The 14,390-nt window shown below is 31.6% G+C and overlaps 1 protein-coding gene across 1 annotated transcript in view; it reads right to left on the bottom strand.

Annotated features, from left to right (window-relative positions):
- Nucleotides 1-14,390, bottom strand: part of LOC143638576 (uncharacterized) — a 452,770-nt gene that overhangs the window by 48,381 nt on the left and 389,999 nt on the right. The window contains exon 19 of the mRNA XM_077106457.1: nucleotides 33-81. Coding sequence (XP_076962572.1) covers nucleotides 33-81 — 49 coding nt within the window. The remainder of the gene's footprint in view (nucleotides 1-32; nucleotides 82-14,390) is intronic.

Raw genomic sequence — 14,390 nt, 5'->3', positions numbered from 1 at the left:
GAAGGGAACAAAGCCAACAAATAGAGACTTACAATCGAACCAGCTTTGGGCTTTTGCCTTCATGAAAAAATTTATAAAAGCCTACAAAGAAAAGGACATGCAAATAATAATTATTTTGCTATCTCTGTTAGACCAGGCAATGATAACACGTTAACTTCATTTAAAATTATAGAAGGAATATTAAAAACATATTAAAAAACCAAAAAGAAATCAGAAGAGTTTTAAAATTTAAATCAGGAGTTGCTAGTAAATGTATCCAATAACTTTTCTATTAGAGACAGCAATATATGAATTTTCTTCTTTAACCTTAATGTGATGAATTTGACTAATAGGCTTTCTTCTATTAAATTCTCCTTGAGTTGAGAATAGAATGGTGGTTGGCATAAGCTGGGCACATTGTAAGGCGGTGGGGGGGGAAGTTTGATTAATGGGTACTATGTCACAGTATGGTGAACCTCTAGGGTACTATTGCACAGTATGGTGATTATAGATAACAATTATATACTATACATCTCAAAAAGCCAGAAGAAATGATTTTAAAAGTTTTCCCTGCAAATAATTTATACATGTTTGAGGAGATAAATCTGCTTAACCTGAGTCAAACATTATGCAACATATACTTTTACCAATATTACATGGTATCCCATTAATGTATTCAACATTTATGTTTGTGTGTATCAGATAAAAAATACAAAAAATAAAAAGGTAATCAATTCTCCTTGAATTTCTGGAGTAAACCCTATTTCCACACATTGTATTTTTCTTTTAATATGCTACTGGAATTGCTATTACATATTTCAAAATTTTGCATTTATACCATTAATTGGCCATGACAAAGATTGTCATTTTGTTTTTGGTAGCAAGATTATGCTATTCAAAAAAGCTTACATAATTTTAGAATGACTATTAAAGTGTGAGAAAATATGGTTCACAAAAATTTTATTTTAGCCTATTGTCACTGGTATGCTAATTTTTCTTGAGTCAATTTTAGTGTTTTATATTTTTCCTGGAAGCTTTCCATTTAAATGTATGTATAACTTTGAATGATGACAAGATTAATAAAAACACAAGCTGGAAAACTTAAAATTCTTCTGTAATATACCCATCACATGTAGTTTAATTCATTATATATCAGTAAACTCTATTAACAGTTCATACTTCCTACTAAGACGTTTTCTACACTCTCATGTTTGGTGCATACATGAACCCAACATTTTAAAGTTAACAATAAAACCCCACCACTATTAAAATAATAAAACTAAATCTATAATTTAAAACCTTAAAACAGTAATAATTGTACTGATATATCTAGAGCAGTAAGAGGGTAGATTTGACTTGCAATATTTTACCAAATATTTTTTATAATATTTATTTTTTAGTTGTAGTTGGACACAATATCTTTATTTTATTTACATGGTGCTGAGGAGCGAACCCAGGGCCTCGCACATGCTAGGCGAGTGCTCTACCGCTGAGCCACAACCCAGCCCCTTTACCAAATATTTATATAAGACTTCTAAATTCGTAAACTAAGCAACATTTTGAGTTACGCATCCGTTTTACTGAATAAGGTGCCTGAGTCAAATGAGATCTTCCTCTATTAAAAAATATCTGAGTAAGACATTTAGCTATAACATTCTTTACATTGCAATGGCATTTGGTGGTTTCATATAAAACTCATAATTCAGACTAAATTTTTAAAAAATATTTTTTAGTTGTAGTTGGACACAATACCTTTATTTTATTTATTTTATGTGGTGCTGAGGATAAAACCCAAGGCCTCACACATGCTAGGCAAACGCTTTACTGCTGAGCCACAACCCTAGCCCCAGAGATTAATTTTTTTTTAATTTTTAAAAAATTGTAAGCAAGTGCTTTTTAAAGAAATGAGTGTAATTTTCTTCCTTATGATGCCTTTTCCCAATATTTTTCATTTATTTTTTCCATGCCTATGTTAGCAATGCCATTTTCTTTTTAATTCTGGAAGTAGAAAAAAATTAATTATATAATATTTTAAATTTTAGACTATTTATTTATAGAATTTCTAAAGTGTACACAATTATTTTCTTATTCATTGTCTCTTCTGATCATGTAAAAATCCTATAAATTCAGTATATTAAATCTAAATTTTCCCATGTTACAGATGAGAAAATAATTTCAGAATGAAGCAGTGTTTTGTCTATGATCACAGTCAATGGCCTAATAGGAAGAGCCATTTCCCCTGAATCTGTATTTCTTCATCCTTATCCCAAGGACTTTCCCCACATAAACACAAATTTACCTATTATTATGCCTGACACAGAGCACATATTCAATATATGATAGAAATTAATATTATTATTTGAAATGAAAGCAGTCAATAATACAACAAACAGAAGGCCAAACATAAAATATTAAGATGAAATACTCAGAGATGTAGGTTTCAAATGATTTCCAAATTTTTGAACTCCATACATGAATGTGTCTCATTATGCCATTAATTTGACAGTTTGAGAGTTCTTGGACCAAGTTACAGCTGCTTTTCCCTTCATGAATGCCTTAAACAGACTTTTTTTTTTCTTTGTCTCAGAACTCTGGTTTAGTTTCCAGACTGGTTTAACTGAGTCTGGTTAAATTTATGAACCTATTTTCAGAATAATATTTTAATGCATAAAATAAATTACATAGGATTACAACAGAAATCAGTTTTCCTTAAATAAAGTTCTCAAAATACCGAGAGATAATTTTCAATTATATAAACATCTATCAGCAGATTTAATGATTATTACAATTTTGAAAGAATGGTTAATATAAATTATACATTAAGATATATGCAATAACTAGTTTGTGATATAAAAATGTGGTATATTTGGGGGAAAAGGCACAAATATTATGAATGCTATTATGCTTTACTGCTTTATTCATTTATGAATGAATGTTGTTAAAGTTCAGCAAAATTCAATGTTTATAAGATGCATTTTTAACTTTCCATCTTCATGGACTCCACTGAATTCTACTTGTGATAGAATGTTTGATGGTCTGTGGACACCAGCTGTAGAACTCTTGCCCTAAAACAAAGTCCACCAGCCATCAAGAACCATCAAGTGACAGAGCAATTCAAGTCAATTTTCCTATTTCCTCAATCTCAAATTGAAAATGCCAATGTTTTTAATATAATATAATATAATATGTTATAATATAGTATAATATAATTTTTGGAAGTGGGTATAGAAATAGAATGGAAGAGAAAGACCATGATAAACAGAAAACTGATCCAGAAAGAAGAAAGAGAATTCAGGCGACACACAGAAACATAAAAAAGAAGATATTATCTACATTTATTTTGAGAGAAATTCAAGCAGTTTTCCATGAAAAAGGAATTACCCAGTACTAATAACTATTTCTTGGAAATGTGATTTATGATTGCTAAACTATTGAAATAAAATTCAGAGTTCAAGGCAACTGTTAAGCTATATTTTATTGACGGTCTGAATTTAAAGTTAATGCTATGCTTCCTTTCTTTCAAGTCCTTTTGTTTCATCAGATTGGTACTTAAAGAAGTCCTAGGCCTTCAGGCAGGTGTAAAAATTTCATTTTTTGTCTTCTGGTTGCAGTGCAGCCAGCACTTCACAGGAAATCAGAAAAAAAGAGTCATTTTGTTATCCAACACAGTTTACTGTTTAGAATAGAGGTATGAATCTGGATACGTGTTAATGTCTTGTCCATTAATAAGGAAGTAGGTTTTATTTTTTCCACAAGTGTTTTGTTTTCCTCTATATTATTGCAGGCGTTTTTGTGGGAAGAGTATACTTTGCTCCATAAGGAAACATTTGGCAATTTCTGGAGACATGTTTGGTTGTCATAAGTGGAATCAAGGTAAAGGCCTAGAATGCTACAAACACACCCTACAATGCATATAACAGCCCCCACATAAAATAAAGATCTGACTTGAAATGTCAGTAGTTCCTAGTTTGACCGTTTATGCTTTAGTTAAGGACTGCAAAAGGAAGGATAAAGTGGTAGAATTGTCAAACTACACCCAAATCTCTAATTATAGAAATTTTGTTTATAATTAGTTTAAAATAGAGATATATCTATCTGTACCCTATACTTTGAGAAGTCTAATATCTATTAAAATCTATTCATAATATTGTAGACTATCTACTTGATTTACAATATCTTGATTTAAAATATCTTTAGAATGACATTTTCTCTAAAATGATAAACTTTGTGTAAAAAAAATCAAAGCATTTGACAGTTTAATTTTTTCATTAATTGGGTTGACTGTTTTAATGTTTTGACAGGAATAAATTGAGATTATGACACAATACCTCAAAGGCAAAATTGAAATACTAATCTCACTTTCTACTTTAAAAATGCAGGAAATAATTTTGAAATATTAAAGAAAATATAGAGAAATCTCATTTGAAGATTTAAGACAATTATTTTATCAAAATATCTAATTTATTTTAAAATAATTTCTCTAGACGGTAGACAGGGAGATTTAATTTCTAATTAAAATTTTAAATAGAAACCATTAAAATTTTATGAAGTGTCTTTAGAAAATTTTATTCAAAAATAATTTAACTAAACTGTTTTAAGAATTAGCTTTATCATTTTGCTTTATTTTTCAAAATTATCATCAGGTAGATATAGTGGGCAGTGACAAGCTAAGTAATTATATTTTTAAAACTGAGAAATTCAGAGTTTCACTTTAATTTTCAAATCAGATGCTTTTTCTTCATTAGGTATAAAACATTTCTACAAAAATTAAAATTAGGATTAAATAGAAATTATTTAAGGAATAATTAGAGGTTCTGTGACTAAAATCATAATTATTATAAGAGGTCAGGCTTTAAGAAAAGTATCACTTTAAATGTTGTTTATGTAATAATAGTGAAACAGCTATTCAGGAATAATGTATCATCAAGAATTAGGAAATCCTGGTTTTAGTATTGCAATGTTTCCAGTTTACAATGTGAACTTTGGTGTATCTCATGACATTTGCATTCAAGTTCTTCCGTGCTATCTAGGATCTAGAATAAAGTTTGATGATTCCTAAAATAGGAACAAAATCAGATGCATTTACCTCTAGGATTATTTTCAACTAAAAGTGTGAAGTCTGCCTTGTCATTGTGCTTTTTTGCTTGATGTTCTTTATCACAGAACAATAGATACCTATTTTCTCAAAAATAACAAGGCCCGATTAAGTGTGACTTAGAAGTCATCTTTTTTCTTAACCTTAATTTTGAATTGGAGGTAGGGCTGGGGATATTTAAAAACTCCAAATGTGAAATTTCAGTTACCCTCAAAAGCTGGTGGCATAACTTATTTTAAGGATAAGTTATGATAGCTCTAAATTACTATATAAATAGATGTCTGCTTTAAGAATTATCTTTTATTCTTTTCTCTATGTTTTACTCAATACATTGACATAGCATTAAGAATGGGATCCCATGGATTTGAAAGTGCTTTGAAAAATTTAACCACTACACTTATATCAAACTCACATCTCAGCCTTTTATTATTAGGTGTCAATAGGGCCTAATCCTTCTTTTGATAATATTAGCTTTAAATCCCAGTGGATAGCTGGTAGTTTTGCCAAGTCAGTTTCCTTATTGTCACCATATTTACTAACCCTATTATTGCATACTGATTTCTACTTTTCTACCTTTTGAAATCTCTAATCATAATACAGTGTATTCTAGTCACTGCCCCCTAGTATCAATTAAAGTTCTATTTTTAAAAATCTTTCCATCTTCAGATCTATGGCCAACTGCTTTATTTGTCCTTTGTACTGACCACTTCCACTATAGGCTTGAATTTCTAAGTTTATGAGTCCTGAAAATTTCTTTTTAATATTCCAACAAATGAATGTAATCCTTAGGCTATGGCTATGGTATTCGAATAAATAGTCTTTTAATAGGCATAGTTTATAGATAAACATACATTATCATGCTTTTAAAGTGGTTTCTTTATGATATCCACTCTTTTTCTCTATTAATGGCTCTACAATGAAGAGTACAGTAAACACAATCTTCCTCAAAGCCTAGGACATAGTAGGTGCCCAATCATTCTCACATTAAATTTAATCCTTGAAAGAATATTCACAGAATCATAAAAGGGCAGTCCTTAAAAACTTTCCATACTTTTGGGTTTTAGAATGTAGAAAGTGTCAATTTATTATTCTGATATAATGGCAAAGTTCCACCAATATTGACTATCTATAGTCAAGCAATGTAATAGTTATAAAGATTAATAAGGTGAAGCCCCTTGCTCTCAAAGTGTTTTTAAAATACCTGGTCAATAACTAAACTGATATTCACAAAATTTGAGATGTTTCAAAATGAGAGAACTTAATTTCATTACCTCATTTCACATATGTGGTTCCTAAGGTTCAGAAGGGTTGAATGCTTTGATCAAGGTAAATTTTTACTCCTCACACTTCAGATAGAGCCCTAATATCCAGAATATACAAAGAACTTAAAAAATTAAACAATAAGATAACAAACAACCCTATCAACAAATGGGCCAAGGACCTGAACAGACACTTCTCAGAGGAAGACATACAGTCAATCAATAAGTATATGAAAAAATGCTCACCATCTCTAGCAGTCAGAGAAATGCAAATCAAAACCACCCTAAGATACCATCTCACTCCAGTAAGATTGGCAGCCATTCTGAAGTCAAACAACAAGTGCTGGGGAGGATGTGGGGAAAAGGGTACTCTTGTACATTGCTGGTGGGACTGCAAAATGGTGCGGCCAATATGGAAAGTAGTATGGAGATACCTAGGAAAGCTGGGAATGGAACCACCATTTGACCCAGCTATTGCCCTTCTCGGTCTATTCCCTGAGGACCTCAAAAGAGCATACCATAGGGATACTGCCACTTCAATGATCATAGCAGCACAATTCACAATAGCTAGACTTTGGAATCAACCTAGATGCCCTTCAATAGATGAATGGATTAAAAAACTGTGGCATCTATACACAATGGAGTATTACGCAGCACTAAAAAATGACAAAATCATGGATTTTGCAGGGAAATGGATGGCATTAGAGCAGATAATGCTAAGTGAAGCTAGCCAATCCTTAAAAAACAAATGCCAAATGTCTCCTTTGATATAAAGAGAGCAACCAAGATCAGAACAGGGAAGAAGAGCATGAGGAAAAGATTAACATTTAACAGAGACGAGGGGGGTGGGAGAGAGGGAGAGAGAAGGGAAACTGTATGGAAATGGAAGGAGACCCTCAGTGTTACATAAAACTACATATAAGAGTTTGTGAGGGGAAAGGGAAAAAAAAGGGAGAGAATTAAACCACAGCAGATGGGGTAGAGAGGGAAGAGGAGAGGGAAGGGGAGGGGGGACAGTAGGGGATAGGAAAGGTAGCAGAATACAACAGTCATTAATATGGTATTATGTAAAAATGTGGATGTGTAACCGATGTGATTCTGCAACTTGTATTTGGGGTAAAAATGGGAGCTGATAACCCATTTGAATCAAATGTATGGAAGATGATATGCCATGAGCTTTGTAATGTTTTGAACAACCAATAAAAAAATATTTAAAAAAAAAGGTACAATATATCATTTTTAAAGAAAAAATAAACAAACAAATTTGTAACATATATCCTCTGAACTATGAATGGTATTATTCTCATACCCCAGATTATTGCCAGAAACAAGATTTATATATAACAAAGTAGACATGTATTTTTGACACTTGTTATTCAACTTGCCATCTCTGTGACAAGACTGAGAAATCAACTTAAAAGGAGGAAAGATTTAATTTAATTTAAATTGAATTTAATACAGTTTTAAAAGTTTCAGTCCATGTTTGTTTGGCCCCCATATGGGTCTGTGGCAAGGCAAGACATGATAGAGGACATATGGTAGAGAAAAGAGGCTCCACTCCATGGCAGTCAGGCAGCACAGAGAGGGAGCTTATTTTTATAATACAGCCCATTCACTGAACCCCATTTACCTATATATCCATAAATGGATTAATTAATTCATGAGGTTAAAACCATCATGATACAGTCACCTTACAAAGGCCCACCTCTGAACACTAATGCATAGGGAACCAAGCCTTCAACACTAGAACCTTTGAGAGGCATTTGAGATCCAAACCATAATAACACTTTTCCCATGGATGTTTTGAGCCTTATCCTATCTATGGAGTAAGTTTGGTAGACTTTTTTTTTTTTTTTTTTTTTTTTTGCCCAACGTGTTTATAGGAGAGTTTATATTGTATGAAGGCAATTTGTTTGTGTAAAATATGTGAATAGGTGTGACATACCTATAATGTTCTATCTTCTACCGAATTGTGAAAAAATATATTTTAACAGGAAGAAGATATATTCTCATTTTAATAGTTTAAAAAAGTGTGTTTTTTAAATAGAACAACTAAATGTGAATTGTACATATGACCTTCATGTTGAAAATAGAATATGTAAAGTTATTGGCTGTTTTCACGTCATTGTTTTCCATATCTATTTTACATCTTCACCAAAAGTACATTTGTAGCCAGACATAGTGGAATATACCTGTAATCCTAGTGACTCAGGAGGATGAGGCTGAAGGATCAAAAGTTCAAGGCCAGCCTCAGCAATTTATTGGGGCTATATGCAACTTATCAGAGACCCTCTTTCAAAAAATAAAATAAAATACAATGGAATGGAACTGGAGATATAGATCAGTAGTTAAACAACCCTGGGTTTAATTCCCAGTAATCCCCACAAAAAGTACATTTACCTGCTTAATGGGAAGTAGTGTATTTGATGATTTTAGCTAAAGCATATAAATCATGGTTAAAATTTTGTTAGGTATATTACTATTTTTGAGGGGTTATCTGGGATTGAATTCCTGGGCACTCAACCACTGAGCCATATCCTTAGCTTAATTTTGTATTTTATTTAGAGACAGGGTCTCATTGAGTTGCTTAGTGCCTCGATTTTGCTGAGGCTGGCTTTGAACTCATGATACTCCTGCCTCCACCTCCCTAGTTGCTGGGATTACAGGCCACTGCCACCTCGCCAGGCTGGGGATATTATTATTAAGGTCACATTATATTTACAAATTTATTACTGTATCACATCAATTTCAGCACATCTTTTAGTATTTAGTAATGCTTCTCAGAGGTATATCTTAATGGACTTTGAGTCCAGTCAATTGACAGAATAGTTAGCATCTAAATGAGCACTTGAGAATTGCTTTCAGAAAAGCTTGTCTAACAACTATTAAAAATCATTCTAGTTATATCAGAGCTCAAAAATATGGGATATAATTATATAGGAATGCCATATTATTGATGATTGGATAAAAGACAGAGAAAGAAATTGAAAAGGTCTATGTTTCATATTACTGAACCCTATCAGTTATGAGATAAAATGATCATATAAGATTTCAGAAATACATTTAAGTTATCTGACAGAATGCTTTAGAAACAGCACAGGGTAACTATTTACCAAAGAGAGTAACACTAAAATAACATAAAGAACAATCACTGACTTAATAGAATACTAAAAAAAAAAAAAAAAAAAAAAAAGAACGATCATCAGTACTCTTGAGTGAAGTAAAACAAGGCCCCCTTAAAGGTATCAAATAATGTCTAATACACATCACCAAAAATACAGTGCAGCTTCATAATGTTCAGAGTGAGTTTCATTAAGTAAATCAAGAACACTTAGAGCTCTGAAATATGATCTGGGCTCAATATTGTTATTTGGATTTGCTTAGATATATATCATTCCATATCATCCATCTATCTTGTTGAGGAGTTAATAGAAAAGTCTTCAATCAGTGCTTCTTTAATTTTCATACTTTCTAATTTTAATACCTTACTTTACACATGTAAGAAATTGGATTATCTATGTCAGTCCCAAGTATCTACATTTCTGAATTTTTGGTTACACATAACTAAATCTTTCTTTCATGAACCCCCTTTATGGTTGATTTTTAGGAAAGTTATTTTTGTATTCCTGTTTTTATAAACACAGTTCCTAAAAGTTTGGTAAATTTTAGTTCATAATAATTTTTAGTAGATGAGTTATCATCATTTTAAAGGTCTAATACTCTCCCCTCACCCAATTAATCTACAATAAGATTATATGAGCAGGCACAGGTGTTTAAAGAAAGAGGCCATGGGTTGGGGTTGGGGCTCAGTGGTAGAGCACCTGCCTAGCAAGGGTGAGGCACTGGGTTCGATCCTCAGTGCCACATAAAAATAAATAAATATATAGAAGGTATTGTGTCATCTAAAAATAAAAGTAAAAAAAGAAAGAGGCCATAACTTCACTAAAATGAAGGCTGATATATAGAAATTAAAGTATATAGAATATTCAGAAAGTATAGATATAATAAAATGTTTGCAAATTATATTTAAAACATTACACTGCCTTAAAGAGTCATAATTGGAATTAAGTTATTCACTCAGTTTATTTTTCAAATGCCTATATGTGCCAGATATTCTTCTAGGTGCTAGAGACAACATGTCAAACAACAAAAGGTCCCTGACCTTATGCTCTCAAATTTATTTTTTTATTTAAAAAAATACATATATAGTTGTAGATGAACACACAGTATCTTTATTAATTTTTTTGTGGTGCTGAGGATCGAACTCAGTGCCTCATGCATGTAAGGCAAGTGCTTTACCACTGAGCTACAGCCTCAGCCCTCTCAAATCTAAATTTTAAAGTAGGAGAGCGACAATAAAAAAGTAAATAAATGAGTGATATGTTTTTAGGTGGTGATAAGTGCTAACTTTTTTATTTGGTGCTTTCCTTCCTGAATGACAGTCTGGGGCTAATAGCCTTCAAATTGAACACTTCCAAAGGAAACAAATCATTTTATTAAACACTTCCAAAGGGAACCATTCATTTAATTAAACCTTTATAACCAATATAGTATTGGCTATTGAATAAAAAATAATATTGTCTTGAAATGGTGCTTTTGATGGAATAGTATCCAATAACTAATACTATTTGCAAGACAGTGCTCTAAATTCTGCTCTCGTAATTCTCCACTAGAAAAAAAAAATCTGATCCTCTAATTCATATTTGGATACTAATGGTGGGTAATGGCTTCATATGTTATCACTTCTAGAGTTATAGATATTTTAAAGCATCTGCTGTATTAAACTCAAGGGAATAAAGATTTCAAATATTTTCTCTTTCACCTTCATCTATTCTCTTTTCTGTCCACTCAACAAAGGTAAAATTCAACATTAAATCCTACTTACTCAAGGCCAGCCTCATAGGAATGAAGGATAAAACATAACATTTATTATTTCTGGATTATACCCTTCATTGTTGTTCAAAATAATTCTTCCGTTCTCAATACATGAGACATAGACTCTGTGATCAAATAGTTTGCTGGTCTTTGAGACAAATATACACTAGAGAAGTACTCTACATAGAACTTTCACTATTGTTTTTCCTTGTTTTGTCGTAAGTCTGTTAAGTTCCTTAGACAACATGATGATAACTAATATAAAAAAAAACATTTCTTACTTCTTCCCAAAAGTGTCATATACTGCAGTTTATTTTTGTTGCATTAGGGAGTTACAAGTTCAATGAGGTCTTAAGGAAAATGAAAAACCAGATCATTTTCTTTAGTTATAAGGCCAACTTTTCTAGATTGATCAGCAAGATAATGCATGATGAATATATATAGTTCTATGCACTTCAAAAGAAAATAGCAATCATTCGTTTTATTTTTTCAGTTTATAAGTCCATTGATGGCTTTTGAAATGTTATCTATAAGTACTGAATTCATTCTTCCTTAGGTTTTTTGGTCTAAAGTTCTAATAGTCTAGGCCCCTTTACTGTTGAGATGAAAAAGTGAATAGGATAACATTGAAATGATTTACAGATAGTTAAACACTCTATGTAACTGACCTCAAATTAAATCTATTTTTATCAATTTCTATGTATTTTTAAATTTTTTATTTATTCCTTTTAGATATACATGACACTGGAGTGTATTTTGACATTTTACATATATGGAATACAATTTATTCTAATTAGGATCTCATTCTGGTGTTTGTACATGATGTGGAGTTTCACTGGTTGTGTATTGATATATGAATATATGGAAGTTGTAACTGATTCATTCTATTGTCTTTCCTAGTCCCATTCCCCCTCCCTTCTCTTCATTCTCTTTTGTCTAATCCAATGAACTTCTACTCTTTCCTCCCCACCTGTCTTAGCATCCACCCATCAGAGAGAACATTTGGTCTTTGGTTTTTTGGGTCTGGCTTATTTCATTTAGCATTTTAGTCTCCAGTTCTTTTAAAAAGTAGGTTTACCTTTATGTTTCTTCTAATACAAAACTCAAGATATTGAATATTTTGTGTCTCTTATTTCATGTTAAGTGAGTTTAAAGATTGTTAATTAACTAATTGTGAATTTTTTTTCTGCTTTACTGGGTAGGAATTGAACCCAAGATCTAGTGTATGTTAGGCAAGCATTCTACCACTGAGCTGTATCTCCAGCACTATAATTTTTAATAAAAAAAGGTTAATATAGGAGCAAAATTTGAACCATGTGTTGAATAATAGTTGAAAAACTTGTGACACAAGAATGTTAGAATGAAAAATCACCAAAGTAAAATAGAGTTTTACTGAAGAGATTTTTAAAAAAATAAATGTATTTTTGTGAAAGGTGTCCTTTTTCAGTGGTATCTGAAACTTCATCTCCCTATCCCCTTTATGTACTCTTAGAGTACACATGATGCATTCTTGCTCTAAACAAAATCCACCAATTGGCCCAGAATAGTCAGAACTTAGTTAATAACTACCAGTGTTACTAAATTTTGTCCCCACCTCCAACTTAGGGCTGAATAGAGAAAGCCAAATGTGTTTATCAAACTAATCACATAAGATATCTTACTTCTATTTAGCCTACTTCCAGCTTTCCCATGTACACAAAATACAATAAGAGCATAGCTTAAGTCTCTCATCTTTTCACCATTAGCTTCCCTGCTCTCTTGTCGGCCTTTGATGGTCTGAAAAAATAAGTGATGGTAGCTGACACCCTTATTATAGCTAGCTCTGAAAAAAATAGCCTTTGTTTGTCATTTGGGTAGTCTTTGTTTTCTTCAACAGCCCTATTATATAGGTATTTTATAGCCAAGATTTTTAACTGGTTACATACATGATAACCAACTAAGAAGCCTGAAAAATTACAGATGGTCAAGCACTACTTAAGTTTAAATTAACATTTCTGTGGAGGGCTTGGCAATGAGCATTTTTAACAAGAATACCAGTTGATTATTTTACAGTACAGTCTGAAAACAGATGTTCTATGGAAATATGTTCTTTTATTGCATGTTTATGAATACTAATTCCAAGCTGGATGATAGCAGAAAACAAGCAAAAATAACTACATTAATGACTATATTTGATACCTCCCAACATCAACATCTTGCTTAAAAATCATCTGTAGTAGTTTGAAATTTATTCTAACAGATAAAATCAAATACCTTCGAATCAAAGGCATTTGTTTTCTAATATTACTAATGTTCCATGAAATGGGTCATCACTCTAGTATTGTTCATAAACCCTTAAATGAAATCAGCTGTAACTGAAGAAGCAGTGTTAACACAGTGCTGATGGGAGAATTATTTGACAAGAGGAAAATTGATAGTTTACTCTCAAATATAAGAACAATATAACACTAGCTTGGGAAAACTCTTCTTATTCTCTTCTGAAAGTAGAAAAGTAATCATTCATTTGCTATGTTTTGATTAACTCTGGCAAGGGCCTTTTGGCAAAGCTGATACTTTGCATTAAGTAGAACACAATCCAGCCAAGACAACACATTGGGGCTTATGTTGTATTCAAAAAATAACCTGATACAAAAGACACTTTTAGAAAGATTCCCAGTTATCAATTTCCCAAAAGGGTAATATTCAAATTTTCTAAGCAATAACAGTGACTACTTGCTATTATTAAAGGTATATTATTCTAATTACTAACAGCATGCATTTGACCTTACTTTTCCTTTTTGGAATACCTGGATTATTCAAGTTAATGAGATACAATATGAATTAAAAGTAAACGAAAAACAAATATTATATTATTTTGAAGCAGGGCAAGGTCACAAATTGTCTAGTATATCCACTGTATATACATATACACATATTACTCTTTTCCTCTGTTTTACTCAACAGGTTTGTTATCATCAGTATTTAATGGAGCTATGCAAATTTATAAATCATAAAACATTAAAATAATTTAAGTGAATGGCTAACTAAGAGTGATTGTCTCCCACAAATCACTTTATGCACTGAAACCCAAACTAGAAATATTCAGAACTAAGGGAAGTTTTGGAGGAATTTTCCAGCAAATTAATAATTTTTATTTCAATGATGTAACCCACTTTAATATGTGGATATATATATATTTTAAA

Source organism: Callospermophilus lateralis, chromosome X (assembly GCF_048772815.1).
Source record: "Callospermophilus lateralis isolate mCalLat2 chromosome X, mCalLat2.hap1, whole genome shotgun sequence".
NCBI classification, from domain to species: Eukaryota; Metazoa; Chordata; class Mammalia; order Rodentia; family Sciuridae; genus Callospermophilus; species Callospermophilus lateralis.
Note: the sequence above shows the minus strand (reverse complement) of the source record. Positions and strands in the feature narration are given on the sequence as shown.